Source organism: Nuphar pumila, chromosome 5 (assembly GCF_984573655.1).
Source record: "Nuphar pumila chromosome 5, dmNupPumi1.hap1.1, whole genome shotgun sequence".
Taxonomy (NCBI): domain Eukaryota; kingdom Viridiplantae; phylum Streptophyta; class Magnoliopsida; order Nymphaeales; family Nymphaeaceae; genus Nuphar; species Nuphar pumila.
Window position 1 is genome coordinate 17,609,436 of NC_143253.1, and position 20,556 is coordinate 17,629,991.

A 20,556-nucleotide genomic window follows, 5' to 3' on the forward strand; every position below is an offset into this window, starting at 1 on the left:
TTCTTTTCTTTTTTGGTTTTTGCCCCCTCAGGCAGCGGATGAAATAAATTACCAGCCTAAAACCCGAACTTGTGCAATAAGAATATCTTAAGAAGAAATATGGTAAGTACTAAAATAGGCATATGAGACAGAGAGAGGTTTTGAAATTTTCATGATTTATAAAAATCAATAAATAAGGGAAACAGGAGGGAATGGGAGGCCCAAATTTTCTTTTGAAGGGAAGGCCTCAAATTTTGGGAAAAAAATTGTGAAATAACAAATTAAAGGAAAATAACCCCACAAAAAATATTCCTTTTAATTATTTTGCAGAGATAGAGAGAGAGAGAGAGAGAGAGAGAGAGAGAGGCTCATCTCCTCTTTTCCTCACGATGGCATCATTCCTCACTACCCCTTCTCCACCTCTTCTCTTTCAGAGCAGCTCTAGCAGGAGGTACTTTGGTGCTTCCCCCACGCTTCCGAAGCGCGCATCCTTACAGACCCTTCAGTCTACCACACAGCAAAACGATTCTCCCGTTTCTGCACTCATTTCTGATTCTGTAGTCCCCGCAGAGCCCGAACTCCCAGTTGAAGAAGATACACAGAAGGAGATTCCAATTAGGTATTCTCTTTCATTTTCTTCCTTCACCCAATTGCTTTCTGGGTATGTTTTGTTGGTTCCAAATTTATTTGAGAATATCATTCTTATGTGGAGCTTTTTTTTTAATCATTTCCTGTTTCTGAGTTTAGCATTGTTGTCACTAGTGCGACACTGTTGCCGATTTGAAAATGAAAATACTGTGCTCATAAGTCTACTAAATAATGAGTTTTTCGAAGGGATTGAAGGATTGGTTCCTTGTCATCTTATATTAGAATTCATTAAGAACAGAATAATGGTTGAAATACCGAAAATTTTGTGTTATGCTAAAAGAACCATTATTGATTTTCTTAACCATTATTATGACCGTTATTCTTTTGCTGCTTTTTATTATATATTGCTTTTTCTAAGGATGCAATGGTAACAAATTGTTGTGATCTTTTTATGTTAGAACCATAGGTTCTTTTTTTTTTTAAATTGATTGGATTGTCTGGATTTTTTTAATGCTGAATTACTGGAGAAGAGCAGTTATGGAAAATTGAAAACAAAGTGTTGTCCTCCAGAAAATGTTGGTGAACTTCATAAGCCACTTTTGCAGGCTAATTGAGCTGCATGCGAGCTTCTTCATGATGCTGAAAAGTTTCTTTCTCCTTTTTCTTTGGGTTTCAGAAGGTCATTTAGATTCTAACAGTCTGATTAATTGTAAAATGGGCATATTTTTATTTTTTTATTGATGTTCATATCTCAAGATTATCTCACTGCTACTACTACTAATATCATTATAACTGGGGTGATTATATGTGCTTTGGCAGTTTTTTATTTGTGAAAAAGATCACCATGACTTTGTATAGCCAATCACAATGATACTTTCCTTTTTCAAAAATGAGGAGGTTGTAGTCTGCGCATATCAATCAATTGCTTTTCTTGGAAAGATAGTGCATCTCTTGACTTTTAGTTATGTGTTATAAAAACAGAAGATGAAATACAGTCGGCCAATTAGCTGGTGCATTGTGTGCCGTCAAGATGAGGAACCCATAACTCGTTTTGCAATGCCTGGTGATTCTTGTATTTTTTCAAGATCCTGTAATTGTAAATCACAATCACATCACTTTCTCATGGTTAGTGAAACGTGAGAAGTATAAGGCTTTGTTTGTGAGCTGGTGTTGGAGAGGAGATGAGAGGGGTTATGGGAGTGGAGAAGAAAATGGGCGATGAGGCTGGAGTTGTCAACTACATCCTTGTGAGGATGTAGTTGAAAATGGCCGATCTCCACCCCCTTCTCCACTCTCAACTCCATTCTCATCTCCCAAAACAGAGTTCCCAACCACCTGTGGGGGTAGGTGGTATTAATTAAACCCTCATTAAATTCCATCACCCCTCTCACCTCTGGCACCCAACAGAGCCTAAGTTGTGATTGTGATTGCCGGATGTGATTGTTCATGCCTTGAATATTGTGAAAATTGGTCACAATATTACCCACGCCGGGGGGAGCCCCCGGACCCCCCTTCCTGCAAGGGCAAAAACAATGAATCAGGCTCCACAACTCATCACTTTCATCTTTGGGGACAACCATATAAGATAAAAAAATGGTAAAAAGTAAGTTGGGCATAAATGTCATGGACCTTAACAGCTACCATACATTCATACATACACACTATATATATATATATATTACATTTTTGCCCCTGCCGCACCCCCGCACCCGGTTTTTTTGGAAGTGCCGAATCCCCGCACCCGCGCCCGCACCCGCACCCGCACCCGCACCCATGTGACATAGATCCCACTTGTGACTAAAGGAAACATTTCCGATGTTTCCGCCATTTCTTTCCAACTTTATTTTCTATGTTCTGGCTGGAACTCAATAGATTGGAATCTTCACTCAAATGAGTGCTGATTCCTGCATTAGAGATCTCCTTGTTGGCCCTCCTCAGATTTGTACACACAAGAGGTGGCGTGTCATTTGGAAGTGGTGGCTGATGCAGTTTGGTGGTCTATTCAATTAGAAAAGATTTATAAAACATTCAAAAACCATTTTTTTAAGGCTGAAACCATTCACCTGCCAATTCAATTCGATTTGGCTGCTTGTGCTATGTCAAAATGGACATAATATCCCATGTACCACGCTATGATTGGCCATGTAAACTGATTACTATTTGTGTGCAACTTCATGTCACTTTTCTATTTAGTGAACTTTTCTCTTCTGAAAAAAGAAACACAGATTTTGACCTATTAAACACGCCTTATAGGGGATGCAAGGCATGCGGAAAAGAAGAAATAGAAGAGGGTTGTAATGGTGAAGGGAGAATTCAAGGAGGCATAGCAACGGTTCCAGGATTTGGGTGGTGGCCAATAAAGGCATTCAGGCCATGTCCAGGTTTTGTTGCAGCTGGTGGAAGGTACAAACGGCAAGGGCAAAGCATGGATGAGGTTGCATTTGGGAAAGGGGAGAGTGAAGCCTCAGATAAGGTTGAACGAAGGTATGTTTCCTCTGATAATGGAGAATGTGGCTTAGAGTATGCTGGGACCCTAGTAAAAGCCTAAGTTAGCAAACTTCACTTATGTAGAGTAACCGAACCAGTCATGCTCTGCCAAAAGGTTAAGCTCAACTGACCTTGTTTTTTGTTCCTCGTCAAGTTTTTACTTTGATTCTCCATCCTCAATTATACTCCAAACTTGTGAGTTTAGTTTGTGTGCTTTGCATGAAATGATGAATTTGCATTCTCAGTTATGTGAAATGATTAGTATACTTGCCAATGATGAGTTTATGTAGAGCTTTGGTATCACAACTAATATTAAGATAATTTTGCAGTGTCATCTGTATAACAATGAAAATGACTTATGGAGAATCATTAAGTTTTGCAAACACACTCAAAAACGTGTTTTGCACATGCATGCTCACACAGTCTATATAGAAATTTGACATCACAATCTTTCTGGTCTCTCTCTCTCTCTCTCTCTCTCTCTCTCTCTCTCTATATATATATATATATATATATATATATATATATATATATATATATAAACCATGTGAACAGAGGTCTCTGTTAAAATATGTTGTACATATATATATATTTATATATATAGATCACGACACATACACATATATATATTAATTATATATATGTCTATGTGTCTATCTACATATATAAATATATATATATATATATATATATATATATATATATATATATATATATATATATATATTTATATCTTTTGTAAATAGACCCATATAGGGGTAAAACAGTCTTTTTACTTCTTATCGCATATTGTAATTTTTCTCCTTTTTTCTTTTATTTCCTTTTTTCTTTCTTTTTTATTTTTTCTATTCTTTTTCTTTTCCACCTTGGAATGGGCCCCACCTTGGAATGGGCCCCACCTTGGAACAGTCTTTCCAACGTCCCTCTAGGAGCCCTTCCAAGGTCTCCTCTTTTGCCTATAAATAAAGGGGTTTCTCCCCATTGTATAGCATGCTTCTTTGAAGCCTTTTGAGTGGAATATATATTTTTCCTCTTCTTTTGGGTGCCTTACCACTTTAAGTGGTTGTGTTGTTCTTTTGCCCATTAGTGGCTATTTGTGTATGTGCGTGCTCTCTTGTTTTGCTCTTGGAGACTTCATCTGGCACTTCATTACATGGTATCAGAGCCTTGGTTGATAAAGCTTCATCGGATCTTCTTTTGACAAGTAATATCCTTCTCTTTCGTGCATTTATATTCCTCTTCTACAAATGGCCAACAAGGATGCAAAAATCGACCTCTCATTCAAATTGGATGGGACCAATTATCGCATGTGGGCGGCCGCTATGGAAAACAATCTCAAAGGTAAAAAACTTTGGGGTTATGTATGTGGAACCATTCCGGAACCACAATTGAGATTGACTAAGTTTGAAGGTAATGAGGAAAAAGCTTTGAACGAAGAGGAAAAAGAGAAGGCTATTCTTGATTACTCTTCTAAATTAAAAGATTGGGAAAGTGAGCATGCTAAAATTTTAGCATGGTTCATGAACAATGTTGAATTAAAGATTTGTGCAAATCTCGCCAAATTCAAGAAGGCTAATGAAGCTTGGTTCTTTATGAAAGGCATGTACACTCAAAGAGACCTTGCTAGGCATTTCTTTCTACAAGAAAAGGTAAGAGCTACCAAACAAGGTGATATGAGTATTAGGGACTACTATAGTGCCCTATCTTCTTTATGGGATGAACTTGTCCTTCTCGAACCCCAATGGGAAGGTAGTGCTATTGCTATGAGGCAAGAGCAAATGGAAAAAGAAAGATTTTTCCAATTTATTCATGGGCTTCGCCCCGAATTTGAGCAACTTAGAGGATCCCTTCTCCATAGGGCCTCTACTCCTCTAAGTGATATTTTGGCCGACTTATGTCAAGAAGAGACTCGTTTGGCATTAAAACGAGATGTTGATGAAGTTCATGCCGTATCTAGACCCGGCAACAATGTAAGGCCATACAAACCACCTAATTTTTTCAAAAATAATGGTGGTGGAGGAAGGAAAATCATTTGCCATAATTGTAATGAACCGGGCCATATTCGTCCGGATTGCCCAAGATTTAAAAAGAAGGTGGCCTCCGTTGGTGAAGCTCCTCCAATTGAAGACTCAAAGAAAGATGGTGACATAAAAGAGTCTCTTGCTCATCTTACCGAAACTCTTCAACAATTCATGAAGATGAGCTCCTCTCAGTTTTCCTCTACACCATCCACTTCCGGCGCCGCTATCTCCTCCTTCCCAGGTATGACCTCTTGGATTCTTGATTCGGGTGCCTCCTTTCATATGACTCCGAATGCATCACTCTTATCAAAAACAAGTCTCAATAAATTTAAATCTTTTGTCTCCACTGCCGATGGAACATCCTTGGATGTTGAAGGCATTGGGAATCTTGAGAAAACTTATAATGAAAACAAAGAATTTTTGTTCCCAAAATTCGAATTATTCCAAAACTTAATTTAAATCTATTTTCAGTTTCCCAAATTACCGATTTTGAATGTAATGTCACTTTTTCACCTACCCATTGCTACGTGCAGGATCTTCGGTCCGGGAAGCGGATTGGGCAAGGCCATAGAAGAGGGGATCTTTATTATATGGATTTTTTGTCATTGCCAACCAAATCATTTTGTAATCATGTTCAATCCAAAGATATTGAGACTTGGCATAAAAGACTTGGACATCCTAGTGTTTCTAAATTGTATCTCTTTCCTTTTTTGGAAAAATTTTGTAATACAAATACATTCACATGCAATGATTGTATCCTTGGAAAAATTCATTCACTTCCATATTCTCATAGTAATTTTGTGTCAAAAAGACCTTTTGAACTTGTGCATTCCGATGTATGGGGACCGGCACCCGTTCTGTCCAAGGGAGGCTACTCCTACTATGTTAGTTTTGTTGATGACTTCACTAGATATACATGGGTATATATTATTAAAAACAAATCCGATGTCTTTAATAATTTTAAAGAATTTCATATTCTTATTCAAAACCAATTTCAAATCAATATAGCTATATTTAGATCCGACTCTGGAGGAGAATACATGTCTAAAGATTTTCAAAATTATTTCAAAACAAATGGAATTTTACATCAACGATCTTGTCCTAAAACCCCACAACAAAATGGTTTTGCGGAAAGAAAACATAGACACTTAATTGAAACTACAAGAACACTTCTTGTTTCTAAAAATGTTCCTAAAAACTTTTGGGCCGAAGCTCTTCTTACCGCAACATATTTAATCAATCGTATGCCCTCTGCTTCTTTAAAAAATGTATCACCTTTTGAAAAATTATTCAAAATTACTCCAGATTTTAATAGATTAAGGATATTCGGATGTAAATGTTTTGTGCTTGTTCAAGGACAAGATAAACTATCGACTAAAGCTATTGAATGTGCATTCATTGGATATGGTGAAAATAAAAAAGGTTATAGATGCTATGACACTTGAAATAATAAACTCTATATATCAAGAAATGTAAACTTTCTTGAAGATCAAAATGGATTTGATGTTCACACATCTAGAGAAAACCTTGACTATTCCTTCCTATTTGATCTTGCTCCTAGAATTGAAACTCCAGATGCAAGTACTTGCGATAATACTTGTGATGGCATCTCCCATCATAATGATATACTCCAACATAGTAATGATTCTCAAGTTGAGAATCCTAATGAAATGAATGTATATACCCGGCGGTCAGGAATTGAACATCAACCTGCTCTTGAAAGATATTCTCAAGATCTCTCATTAGAAGAACCTATTAATGCACCTAGGAGATCTTCTCGTAATAGTAGACCTCCACAAAAATTTGTATCTTATGAATCTTTCTCACCTAATTATAGGACTTGTCTTATCTTAATTCATTCATATCATGAGCCTACTTCCTTTAAAGAAGCTAAAGATCATCAACATTGGATTGAAGCAATGAAAGTTGAATTAGAGGCTCTTAACAAAGCTCAAACTTGGAGTATTATTCCCCAACCATTAGGAAAAAAGGCAATTGGGTGTAGATGGGTATATAAAGTTAAAACCAAGTGTGATGGATCTCTTGAGAGATACAAAGCTCGTTTGGTTGCAAAAGGCTATGCCCAAGAATATGGAATTGATTATGAGGAAACCTTTGCTCCCGTAGCTAGGATGACTAGTGTGCGAACTTTAATTGCCTTAGCCTCCATTAAACAATGGCCTATATATCAACTTGACGTTAAAAACGCTTTTTTAAATGGAAATTTATATGAAGAAGTACTTATGGATCCTTCGCCAGGTCTTGAAATTGGTAAAGGAAATATTCTAAAGTTAAATAAAGCTCTCTATGGTCTTAAACAAACACCTAAAGCTTGGTATGATCTTTTTAGCAAAGTAGTTCTTGATAATGGTTTCTCCTCATGTTATACTGATACTGCTTTGTTTGTTAAAAATTCTAATGATCACATTACAATTCTGTTATTATATGTTGATGACATGATTATCACAGGTAATGATAAGAGAGGTATTAACCTTATTAAGAATATTCTTAAAGAAAATTTTGATATGTCTGATCTTGGTTATCTAAGATATTTTTTAGGTATTGAAGTTGCATACTCTCCCAAAGGGTATGTCCTCTCTCAGATGAAGCTTGCCTCCGACATTATTGACAGGTCTGGACTGACTGATGACAAGAAGGTGGAGACGCCAGAAATAATCAATGCCAAGATGAGAGCCAGTGATGGCACTCCTTTAGCTGATCCCACACCTTATCGTCAATTGATTGGGTCACTCACATACTTATCCATCACTAGACCCGACATTTCTCATGCAGTTCATAGTGCAAGTCAATTCCAGTCTGCTCCCTCCACCATTCACATGGCTGCTGTCATGAGAATTATCAGATATCTGAAAGGCACCATAACAAAAGGATTATTCTTACCCTCTTCTTCACCTCTTACTTTACTTGCTTATACTGACTCTGATTGGGGTGGTAACCCCGATGATCGTATTTCTATCACAGGGTATTGTGTGTTTCTTGGAGAGTCACTTATCTCTTGGAGGTGTAAGAAGCAACAAAAAGTTTCACTCTCTTCTACTGAAGCAGAGTATCGTGCGATGGCCACTACCACCACAGAGATCGTATGGTTAAGAAGTTTGCTTAAAGATATGGGAGTCTCATTCTCAACTCCCTCAAAGCTGTGCTGCGACAACAAGAGCTCTATCTACATTGCCAGCAATCACACCTTTCATGAAAGAACAAAGCACATTGAGATGGATTGCCATTATGTTCGTGATGAGTTCCTACGCGGCACCATTCAATTGCCTTATGTTCCAACCGAGTACCAGTTGGCGGACTTCTTCACCAAAGCTTTGCCATCGCCTCGTTTCTTCTTTCTCCTTAGCAAACTCTCGGTGATCTCACCGTGTGTTTGAGGGGGGGTGTTAAAATATGTTGTACATATATATATTTATATATATAGATCACGACACATACACATATATATATTAATTATATATATGTCTATGTGTCTATCTACATATATAAATATATATATATATTTATATCTTTTGTAAATAGACCCATATAGGGGTAAAACAGTCTTTTTACTTCTTATCGCATATTGTAATTTTTCTCCTTTTTCTTTTATTTCCTTTTTTCTTTCTTTTTTATTTTTTCTATTCTTTTTCTTTTCCACCTTGGAATGGGCCCCACCTAGGAAGACGTTGGAGCTTCCAACGGTCATATTTATGACCGTTGGAAGGGCTCCAACGTCCCTCTAGGAGCCCTTCCAAGGTCTCCTCTTTTGTCTATAAATAAAGGGGTTTCTCCCCATTGTATAGCATGCTTCTTTGAAGCCTTTTGAGTGAAATATATATTTTTCCTCTTCTTTTGGGTGCCTTACCACTTTAAGTGGTTGTGTTGTTCTTTTGCCCATTAGTGGCTATTTGTGTATGCGCGTGCTCTCTTGTTTTGCTCTTGGAGACTTCATCCGACACTTCATTACAGTCTCACTGTCTCATGCTCTCTGTATTGTGCAGCAAAAGGAGAAGCTCAAGGAGATTCAGGGGGTGAAACAATCTGGCATTCAATTTTGTACGTAATGTGATCTTTATATGGTGTTCTCTTTTTTTTCTCTTCTATAATGTTATTTACATTTCATGCAATAATATTTTGTCATTTTAATTTTTCTTCCTGGCCTTTTCTGTAAAAACCAGTTAAAATTTTTTTTAAGAGATCGGACCCAGGTCGGGTCCAGACCCGACCCGGATCCAACCCGTGTCGGCCCCTCGAAAACCCTTTTCGAGGGGACTGGCAGCCCACGACAGGGGGCTTCTCCGGCGACACAGGGGGCGGGCCCTGTGTGCGCCCCCTCCCTATTAAAAGACGAGAGGGGAGGGCCTACGAGCCTCCCCCGACCCCCGACTCTCTCTCTCATCTCTCGTCTCTCTCCCCTCTGCTCTCTTTTCCCCCCGACCTCCCGACTCTCTCTCTTTGCCGACGCCGGCCAACCCCCCTTCACGGCGCCACCCTCCCCGACGAACCCCCCTTCACGGCAGCCCAGGTACCCCCCCCCTCTCTTCTTTCGTTGGTTCGCCGGAAGGCCGGCAGGTGGCCGGCAGCCCCTGCCGAGCCTTCCTCCTCCCCTTTTTCGACAGGCAAGGGGCTCCGCCCCCTTGCCTTCCTCTTTTTTTTTGACAGGCAAGGGGGCCCCGCCCCCCTTGCCCTCATCTTCTTAGCAGGCAGGGGACTCCTCCCTCTGCCCTTTCCACCATTCCGGCAGGGGCCATGGCCCCTGCCCTTCCCTTTCATGTAGGGGCTGATGGCCCCTACCCTTCTCCTTAAGAAAGGAGGCAGGAGTCGAAGGCTCCTGCCTCACCACTCGGAAACCGAGCAGGGGCCAATGGCCCCTGCCCCTCTTTTAACCGACAGGGGCCTGAGGCCCCTGTCTCTTTTTCTGTCGAGCAAGGGCTCGGCAGGGGCCTTTGGCCCCTGCACTCTCCCCCACTTTATTCATTTCCTTGGCAGGGGCCTTCGGCCCCTGCCCCTTTCTTTTAAAAAGGTTGGCAGGAGCCGAAGGCTCCTGCCCCTCCTTCTTTTAAAAACTAGCAAGGGCCTCAAAGGCCCTTGCCCCTCCTTTTGAAGACTCCGCAGGGGCCAAAGGGCCCTGCCCCTCTTACTGTTATCCCGGCAGGGGCCGATGGCCCCTGCACCCATCTCCTTTAAACGGCATGGGTCATTGAACCCTACCCCATTCTCTTTCGTAACGGTAGGGGCCGATGACCCCTGCATTAAGTTGCGGAGAAACCGAGTTTTCTCCCTACCTATATTCATTTTTTAAACTACGTACCTGTGCAGTGTTACGCAACAGAGCCCGTTCGCGCCCCGCAAGCTAAACCAACAATCACCTACGTTCGTAGACGACTCCATTCTCGCAATACCCCAAGGTAGGAGAAGTTGCACAAGGACTTAAATAATTAAATCAAGCTTAAATAATTGATGATCGAAAGGACTTAATGATATATTTATATACATATACATATATAAGTACACTTTTAAATCAAGGACGCGGTTTCGCGATCCTTGTCCTTTGCTTTCGCATTTCCTATTCCAGTTTGCCGTCGCGCTTTGCGCCCAGGCTTTTATTTTCGTATTTACTACTTACTGTCTTCTAATTCAAGGACGTGGTTTCGCGGTCCTTGTCCTTTGCTTACGCACTTCCTGTTTCTGTTGCCGTCGCGCTTTGCGCCCAGGCTTTTGCTTTCGTATTTACTACTTACTGTCTTTTAATTCAAGGACGCGGTTTCGCGATCCTTGTCCCTTGCTTTCGCAGTTCCTGTTTGCCGTCGCGCTTCGCGCCCAGGCACTTCTTTTTTTTGCAGTATTGTCTTTCGTTTTTGCCTTGCCTTTGACACAGCGTATTCGGAAGGAATACCCTTTCCTCTTTTTACCCAATATGTTTTGGGAGAACTCTTGATCTAGGGCAAGATCAAGTTGTTAGGTGATGGGTCCATTTGTGAAGCCCATTTACCAAAACCAGTGTCGTGACTTACATAGCGCCCAAACACTGTGTCATCGGATGTCAGATTCGAGAAAATCACATGCCACATGTTGGCAAGTTGTGTGTCGTTTCGAAAGATTTGAAATGTTAAAATAGCTTTTTAAAAACATTATATCTTTGCGAAACACACTCCCGAGGCTCCTATTAAGGACCTGTATCCTTTTCCTCGTAAGTGTACTTCTTAAACATGCGAGACATGTTAGTACTACGACGATTGGATGAGAGAGTCTTATGACCTCGATTAATGCTTAGTGCAGGTTGTTGAAAACACATATAAGAGTGGGATCGCCTTCATAGGCAAGATGCTCGTTTCGATCTAATGGACCAGAGCATGAAGAATGAGGCAACGGCTAAGAAACCCCGTCGCGCTCAATTCAACCTAGCTTCGCCAAGAGAGAGGACGAAGGGTACCAACTTCGATAGACAGTCCATTTACAGCTTTCAAAAAGGGCAAAAGACCCATTTTTCCCCAGTCATCGGAGGTTAGGGGGAGGGATAGAGGCTACATAAGTTAGCCTAACACTTCTGCAGAAGTTGGATGCATCCCTATCATGCCTTGGAGACTTACTCTCTCGACCATCGGTCGTCTTCATAGGAATAAGATTCAGTCAGACAACCGAGGTATACTAAAATACTTAACATAATGAACACTCGGCTTGGACTCGACTGTTTCGACTCACGTGCCGTGTATGTACCCACATGGCCGGTTATCAAGTAATAACTAAATTGAGCATGCACACTCTTTTCAGTTTGTTGTACTTAGCTTATTCCTCCAGTCTATCTGCTTAGTTTGCTCGTTACTACCTGCTGCATAAATTATCTATGCCTAATTTAGTTCTTTCTGTCTTTGTACTCTCCTGCTAGTTTTTCGCAAAACTAACCCATTTCATGGGTACAGGTGACGATTAGGTGCATCAGGCGATGGCGCGACTGCGAGATGATTCAAGGATCCACTGTTTCTGCTCGTAGTTCTTCTCCTGGACATTTTGGTTTTTGATACGGTTTTCCCTTGAGGAAACCTAAATTTTGTACAAACTTGATACTCTCTTTAAATAGAAGAAATGGTTTCCTAAGTATTATTGCAGATCGTCCATGGTAAATCTTTGTTTTCTCGCTAACGTGCCCAAGGTTGTCAAACATGTCCTCTTTCTTTTAAAAGAAATCGTTTCTGCTGATTTAGAAATAAACTCTGTAAAGAAAATGAATTTTCTAACTATTTCAAGGAAATTATAAGGTTCGAAATTTTGGGGCGTTACATTTTCAGAGAGAGAGAGAGAGAGAGAGAGAGAGAGAGAGAGAGAGAGATTTTCTAATAGCAGCACACACTGCATGATGGAGCAATAAAGGCTTGTATTATTGGCAAGCATTGTCACTAATAATCGTCTCTTATATCATCATCATCAACAGCAATAGGTAGTTTAACCAAAGCATCTTGAGGTCGGTACTGTAAGCTTACTAATCTAGGCAACTTACAATAAGTCTTTTTTACTTTGAAGAAAAAACTTGGTTGAATTGCATTGTTTTCATGAACATTCATTTATCTTTTATGGTCCTCTACTCTCAACTGTTAAGACAACGTTGGACCTGTTACATACAAAAGAAGTAAATAGATTGATGAAAGAAATAGGAGGAAAGAGAATGCAGAACATGAGAAAAAGGAGTGTAGCTGCTTAAAAACTCCAGCTATAACCAAAATGGTTGCAGCCACCTAATCATGTTTTCTGCAAGTTATGCTCTGAGCCACTTTTAGATCACTGCTTTCCATGAGTACCTGTTTTTGCTAAATCTTGCTAGCTATGTTACCTCGACACGAGTATGAGTGTGAGTGTCGGACACCGTCAGACTTGAAAGATTAAATACATGAGCACTGCTATAAACGTATTGAAGTTCTTTTAGAAAATAAAACTCAAGTGCCTTTTTGGTGCTCTAGGTCAACATTGTTCATGATATAATCCATACTTGGCTAAAAATCTAAAGTTCTATAATGTGTTAGTGATGTAGAGCATGATCGACCTAGATCCATACAGCCTGACCCAGGCAGGGGACTGGACCTGCACGATGGGACCGAGCATCAGACCCAAGCATTGGATCCAACCCAGATCACGGTACCAAGACGCAGGGCTGAGGTACCCCTGCGTACTTACTCCAGACGAGCACAGGCCCGTGCGTCCCAGATCCAGCAACAAAGAAGAGTCATCTCGGGTCCAGGGCCTGACCCGAGACCCAGATCCAGTTGCACACCTTAAATACCCTATTCTAGGGTTGCGTGCGGCAGAGAAGATTGATAATTTCTGATATTCTTTTTCAGTCACGTTCGGTCTGAGCAGCCTCTCATTTCCTTCATTGTTATTTCTGTTCCTGTCGTTTTTACTTCATTGTTTGGTTAAATTTCTATTGAATAAATCAAGCACCGCTAGCTTTCGGTGTTCATTTGTCATTTGTTTCTGCACGTCGCATGATCGTGGCGGTCGTGCTCCCCCCTCTTCAGCACCCAAGTGCGTCACAAAATCCAATCGCCGCTACATCAAAGTGGTATCAGAGCACCAACTCTCCTCCTTGGTCAACGACATGGTGCATGAAGCGAGGAACGATCCTACAAGTGGGAACAAGCAGGAGGAAACCAACAACGAGGATCCGATGATGCAAATGATAGACATGATGGCCAAGATCCAAGAAAATCTGCTACGCGTAAGCAAAGACGTAGCCGGCATGTCAAAATGTATGGACATGATCGAAGGATAGATTGTCGCCCTTGAGTTGATGGTGGACCAACGCGCGATGTCAATGCAAAGAGCGGGAGCGGAGCTGGATGACGGCGCAATCGATCGTGTGAATACAATACTCGCGGAATCAATCCAGTCGACACACTCTCACTCTGTCAGCACCACCATTTCGCATCTGGTACCCTTTATCCATCCAGAATCGATAGCGGCTGTGAATCACACAGCCGATACCTTCCAACCGAACTAGGGGATCATGGTAGGACCCCCCCGTCTTGGGTGCACTACAACCATGACCTCGAGCCACGGTGGCTGTGTCGCAGGCTGGGCCAGTTTGCAGGACCCCAGCATCATGCTAGGCTCTGCTACAGGCCCGAGTTCGTCAGCTCGACTCGAGAAGGAACTTCCTTTCCCTCCTGAGCCCGTGCGTGGAGGCCCTGTGGCAGCACACCCGCGAGCGCGAGTAGGGGGATCCCTGTGACTGGGTCCGAACCCGAGAGGGTCCATACCGGAGTTTGTGACAACAGGACCCAGACTCGGATCTCGAGGACCATCCTTTGGGTCCCAAGGAGCGGGTCCGGGCCTTGAACCCCATTACCCGACCTGCCCAGTTGGGTTTGGTTCATGGGTCACTCTGAACCAGATCCAACCTATCACTTTTAAACCCCAATTCAAATCCCCTGTCGACCCAAACCTATATCAGACCCGGACGGAGCTCCAGTTTGAATTTGAGTCGGGTCAAAACCAGACCCATCCAGTTATGGATCAAGGATCGAGTTCTAGCCAACTCGTCTCGCACCACAACTCGATCCATGATCCTACCCACCCCATTCTGGGTCCGACGAATAGTTTAGGACTTGGCCCAATCTAGATCCAATTGGGTGAGTCATCCCAATACTACCCAAACCAGACCCAATACCCATACCAAACCCCAAACATGACCCAACCCATTATCCCGTCCCCGATCCAGGACCCTATCCCCTATCCAACCCACTACTTTTACCATAACCCAACTTCCAACCCAAATCCCTATTACCCCATTCCCACCAACCCAGACGCAGTTCACCGACCATTCCTACCACCTATCATGCTGGTGCCTCAACGCCGTCAGTAGATGACTCCTACCCAAGGACGAGCCAGTTCGAGGCAGCTTCAGACAACGACTATGCAGATTCAGCAGGAACCAGTGCGACCTGAGCATCGACCACATGTCACTGGTGTGCATCAGCATCAAACCCAGGTGGGCAGTACTGTGATGAAGATGACGATGCCTTGATGGATGATGACACCTTCTGAAATGAGTACCCTGTAGGAATAGTGGAACCTCGTCAGCAGAGAATGCCAGAGCACCCCTCTACCTACGGGGTGAAGTTAGACCTTTCAGAGTTCGCAGGACGATTTGATGCAGAGCAGTTCTTCGACTGATCCTATGCTGTGCAGTTTTTCTTTGACTACCACACTGTAGCTGAGCACTGTCGTGTCTCCCTAGCGTCCACTCGGTTGAGGGGCCTAGCGCAGACATGGTGGGTTGAGCTGCAAAGGTCGAGGGAACGACAGAGATAGGAGCGCGTGCAGACATAGGAGGAGATGCAGAGATTGATGCAGTCCAAGTTTGTGCCTTCAGACCACGTCAAGAGAGCCTACAAGGAGTACCTGACCCTGCGTCAAGGCACCCGTACCATGGCAGAATACACTACTGAGTTTCATCGTCTATCCCTGCGAGTGCAGATCGAGGAGACCACCCACCAGCAGGTCACGAGGTATATTTCTGGTCTCCCTTCTGCTATTTCTGATGACTTCAGTTGTGTCATAGTCGAGTCATTGGATCAGGCCAACAGTTATGTCATGAATGTGGAGGAAAAATCGAAAAGGAAGCAGGAATATAGAGTCTCCCGGAGTGACCAGTCCGGTCGACCCAAGTCGAGTTTCCCAACCAGGGGAGCGAACTCCCCTAGGAAGAAAGACTCAAAGTCCACCCCAAGAGTCGACCCTAGCAAGTCTGACCAGTCCGGACCATACCAGATCCAAGGCCAAGCCTAGTGAGCCTACCATCCGTTGTTTTAGGTGTCAGAAGTTAGGACACATAGTATCCAAGTGCCCCACCGTGAACAAAAATGCCCATTTCATCGAGGGTATTGTTGAGTCAACATCCAATAGTGAGACTGAGGGTGAGTTGTCGATTGAGGGAGAGAATGAGAGGGAAGTCGTAGAGTTCGATGGTAACATCGAAAATTTATTGTTCATTCTGCATGTTCTGACCGCATCCCGTGAGTTGGCCCCTGTAAAATGATTGCGGAACAACATTTTTAGAACCCGATGCAACTGTGAGGGGCATGCATGCGATGTTATCATTGACACTGGGGCTTGTGAGAACATGGTTTTCGAGAGTGTCGTGTCCACCCTGAATTTGAAAACGGAAAAATTGTCTCAACCATACAAGATGGCGTGGTTCAAAAAAGGGAACGAGGTTCCCATTACCCAGCGTTGTCTAGTTCGGTTATCTATGGGGGAGCATTACCACGATGAGGTGTGGTGTGATGTGTCCCCTATGAGTGTGTGTCATATTCTTTTGGGACGTCCTTGGCAGTTTGATCGCAAGACCATTCACGATGGTCGTAGGAACACATATTCATTTATTTTTAAGGGTCATAAAATATTCCTTCTCCCTATCAAGGAGACCAGTTTTCCCACTGTGGATAAGCCTGAGCGAGTTCTCTGGCTCGCGGGTCTATCATACCAGACTTTCTTGAGCCATTGTAGGGAGAATGGCTATTATTATGCCCTGGTGGCCAAACCGTCTATGAGTACGTCGTTGCCCGTTTCCGCGGACATCGCACCTCTTGTCGAGGAGTTTCGCGATATTATGCCAGACGACATTCTCGATAGTCTACCTTCGATGAGGGTGGTGTAGCATGCCATCAATTTGGTCCCGTGGTCGAGTCTACCTAACCTCCCCGCATATCGCATGAATCCATTTGAGCATGCCGAGCTGTTGAGACAAGTTCAAGAGTTACTGCAAAAGGGTTTCATTCGTGAGAGTGTGAACCCTTGCGCAATGCCCGCCCTTCTCACTCCTAAGAAAGATGGATCCATGCGCATGTGTGTTGACAGTAGAACGATCAATCACATCACTATCAAGTACCATTTTTCCATTCCTCGGTTGGATGAGATATGTTTGTCGGTGCCTCCATTTTTTCCAAAATTGATTTAAAGAGTGGGTACCACCAAATCCGTATCCGAGAGGGGGATGAGTGGAAGACGACATTCAAGACACGTGATGGATTGTATGAGTGGTTAGTCATGCCATTCGGGTTATCAAATGCCCCGAGTACTTTCATGAACATGATGACCCAAGTATTGCGTCCTTGTATAGAGAAGTTTGTCGTTGTATATTTCAATGACATTTTGATCTATAGTTTTTCTTTGTCTGATCATTTGAGTCATTTGCGTCAAGTCCTAGAGATTTTAAGGTGGGTGAAACTGTATGTCAATGCCAAGAAGTGTGAGTTTATGACGATAAGTGTGGTATTTTTGGGTTTTATTGTGTCGTCTGATGGAGTAAAGGCAGATCCCGCCAAAGTCCGTGCAATTGTAGAATGGCCTACCCCAAGTACTATAGGAGAGATCCGTAGTTTCCATGGACTAGCCACTTTCTATTGTCGTTTTGTGAGGAACTTTAGCACCCTCATGGCCTCTATCACGGAATGCTTAAAGGGTACTAGCTTCCATTGGACTTCGGTTGCGGGCAAAACTTTCACTTTCATCAAAGAGAAAATGACTAGTGCCTTCATCCTAGCCCTTCCTGATTTTAGCACAGTCTTTAAGGTGGAGTGCGACGCCTCTAAAGTGGGAATTGGTATCGTCTTGAGTCAGAACCGCAAGCCCATTGCTTTCTTTAGTGAAAAGCTGACTTAGGCGAGGTGCCAGTACTCCACTTATGATGTCGAATTCTATGCCGTTGTGCAAGCCCTTCGATACTGAAGGCATTATCTCATTTATAAAGAGTTCGTCTTGTACACGGATCATGAGGCATTAAAGTATTTGAATAGCCAAAAGAAGTCGAGTGCTAGACATGCCAAGTGGGTCAGTTTCTTGCAAGAGTACACTTTTACGATTCACCATCAATCAGGTACTCTGAACAAGGTAGCTGGCGCATTTAACAGGAAAAATAGTCTTTTAATAACTATGTCCGTGCAGGTCATTGGGTTTGAGCAATGCAAGGAGTTGTACCCAACGGACCCTGACTTTCAGCAGGTCTGGGAAGGGTGCCTCTCCTCTACCAGCATAGTGGACCCACAGTTCGTTATACATAACGGTTACCTCTTTCGAGGTAATAAGTTATGTGTGTCAGCATTCTCTCTCAGGCTGCAATTGATTTTCGTGTTACATGAAGGGGGGACTAGCTGGGCATTTTGGACATGATAATACATTCACTCTATTAGATGAACACTACTTTTGGCCCAAAATACGCAAAGATGTTGTCAAGTTTGTCCAGAGTTGTCGAGTATGCTAAGTGCCAAAGGGTCGACGTCAGAATAGTGGTTTGTACACTCCGTTACCCATCCCTAAGAGGCCTTGAGAAAACGTTTTCATGGATTTTATTGTAGGTCTTCCCAGAACCTCGCATCGTTTTGATTCCATCTTAGTTGCGGTTGACTAATTTTCCAAAATGACTATCTTTGTCCCGTGTAAGCGAACCACTGACTTCTCGTTAGTAGCCTCGTATTACTTCAAGGATGTGACCCGCTTTCATGGATTGCCTCACACAATCACCTCAGATCGTGAGACTTGCTTCATGAGTCATTTTTGGAAATCATTATGTGCGTTATTGAAAACCAAGCTCCAGTTCAGCAGTGCATACCACTCGCAGACCGATGGCCAAATCGAAGTCGTGAACCGCACCTCAGGGAACCTACTCAGGAGTCTAGTTGGGGGAGAATGTCAAAACTTGGGACCTAGTCTTACCGCAAGCCGAGTTCGCCTACAATAGTTCCATCAACCAGTCCACGGGCAAGTCTCATTTTCAAGTGGTTTATGGGCGGTCACCAACCCATGTAGTAGATCTCACACCTGTGTCTAGTCTTCCAGACCCCGCCCCAGACGCGTTTGATGCCATTGAGTACATGCGTGATATACATAGACAGGTCCGAGCCAAACTTGTTGAGAGTTATGAAGCTTACAAAGCTTTCGTGGATTAGGGTCGTCGAGATGTCCAGTTTCAAGTTGGTCAGTTAGTATGAGTTTATCTGTGTCCTGAGCGTTTCCCAGTGTGTACTTATGGTAAATTGAGTCCTAAGAAATATGGCTCTTTCAAGATCCTCTAGCGATTGAGTCCAAATGCCTACCTCCTTGAACTGCCTGAAGGTTGACATATTTCGCCTATCTTTAATGTGTCTGATCTATATGCTTACTGTGGAGATAACAAGTTGTCAGAGCCGACTTCTTCCCAATCAGGGGAGAATGATGCAGAGCAGGATCAACCCAGATCCATACAACCTGACCCAGGTAGGGGACCGAGAATCGGACCCAAGCTGTGGATCCTACCCAGATCACGGTACCAAGACACATGGCTGAGGTACCCCTGCGTACTTACTCCAGACGAGCACAGGCCCGTGCATCCCAGATCCAGCAACAAAGAGGAGTCATCTCGGGTCCAGGGCCGGACTCGAGACCTGGATCCAGTTGCGTACCTTAAATACCCTATTCTAGGGTTGCGTGCAGCAGAGAAGATTGATAATTTCTGAGATTCTTTTCCAGTCATGTCCGGTCTGAGCAGCCTCTCATTTTCTTCATTGTTTTCATTGTTATTTCTGTTCCTGTCGTTTTTACTTCATTGTTTGGTTAAATTTCTATTGAATAAATCAAGCATCGCTAGCTTTCGGTGTTCATTTGTCATTTGTTTCTGCACGTCGCACGACCGTAGAGGTCGTGCTCCCCCCTCTTCAGCACCCAAGTGTGTCATGGAATCCAATCGCCGCTGCGCTGCATCAGTTAGACACTTAAGTTTTTAAGTGTCCATATAGTACACACGGAATATGTGACACTTGTCCAACATGTCCAATAGTGTCAAACACTTTGAGGTTGGAAAACAACCATGTCTAGGCTATGTCAATTGTCAAGGAATGTTGAGATTGGACACAGCAGGACACCAACACGTTGGACCTCTAAGATTGTCCAGGTAACATAGTTTATCACTATTACGGTACAGGCGAAGAACGAGAGGCATTGGATTCTATGTCCTATACAATGGTGAAAATCATAACCACTAATAGCTCTGAATTATATATTGGAGAATGGTTTCATGGCCTCATGTATTTGAAAGTCGGTTCCATCTACTGTCATGTGTAAAGGTCTGGCGGCACTTGACCCCATACTTTCTTTATCTTCTATGCCATGCATGCTCCATTTTGGCTTCAGTGTTGTGTCCCCTTATATGCTAGTCATATTGAAAACTTCATACACATGGCTAGATCCCCCCTACCCGCAACCATGTCTATATGACAGTTTATCTTTTTATCTTTTGTCAATGCAGAAATGCCACACTTAAGTGTAATGATGCTGCACTTATGGCTTCACTTGTAAATGTCATTTCATGGTAACTCTATCAGTGCTTATTTAAGTACCAACTTGAATAATGCCTGAGTATGCATTAGGGATGCAAACGGTTCTGATCTGGAACAGCTAAATACATGAAGATTCAGATGGGATCGGATCCGGAACAGCCAAAAATTGCAAAAGC

The 20,556-nt window shown here is 42.7% G+C and overlaps 1 protein-coding gene across 4 annotated transcripts; it reads left to right on the top strand.

The window, feature by feature from the left end:
- The first annotated feature begins 313 nt into the window (after positions 1-313).
- On the top strand, positions 314-12,623 carry LOC149836970 (uncharacterized). 4 transcript variants are annotated; one of them, XM_090005703.1, is made up of 4 exons: positions 314-598; positions 2,821-3,051; positions 9,077-9,154; positions 12,376-12,623. In XM_090005703.1, the coding sequence occupies exons 1-3, from the start codon at positions 369-371 to the stop codon at positions 9,108-9,110; spliced, it is 495 nt and encodes a 164-aa protein (XP_089861829.1). In that variant the 5' UTR covers positions 314-368; the 3' UTR covers positions 9,111-9,154; positions 12,376-12,623. The 4 variants fall into 4 exon arrangements, with proteins under 4 accessions (XP_089861829.1, XP_089861830.1, XP_089861828.1 ...); XM_090005704.1 differs by having other exon boundaries at positions 12,380-12,623; XM_090005702.1 differs by having other exon boundaries at positions 9,077-9,131.
- The last annotated feature ends 7,933 nt before the right edge of the window (positions 12,624-20,556 follow it).

Coding starts and splice junctions, on each gene's coding strand:
- LOC149836970 (XM_090005703.1), top strand. CDS start 369: ATGGCATCATTCCTCACTACCCCTTCTCCACCTCTTCTCTTTCAGAGC. Junction 599..2,820: donor CAGAAGGAGATTCCAATTAG/GTATTCTCTTTC, acceptor CACGCCTTATAG/GGGATGCAAGGCATGCGGAA. Junction 3,052..9,076: donor TCAGATAAGGTTGAACGAAG/GTATGTTTCCTC, acceptor TGTATTGTGCAG/CAAAAGGAGAAGCTCAAGGA.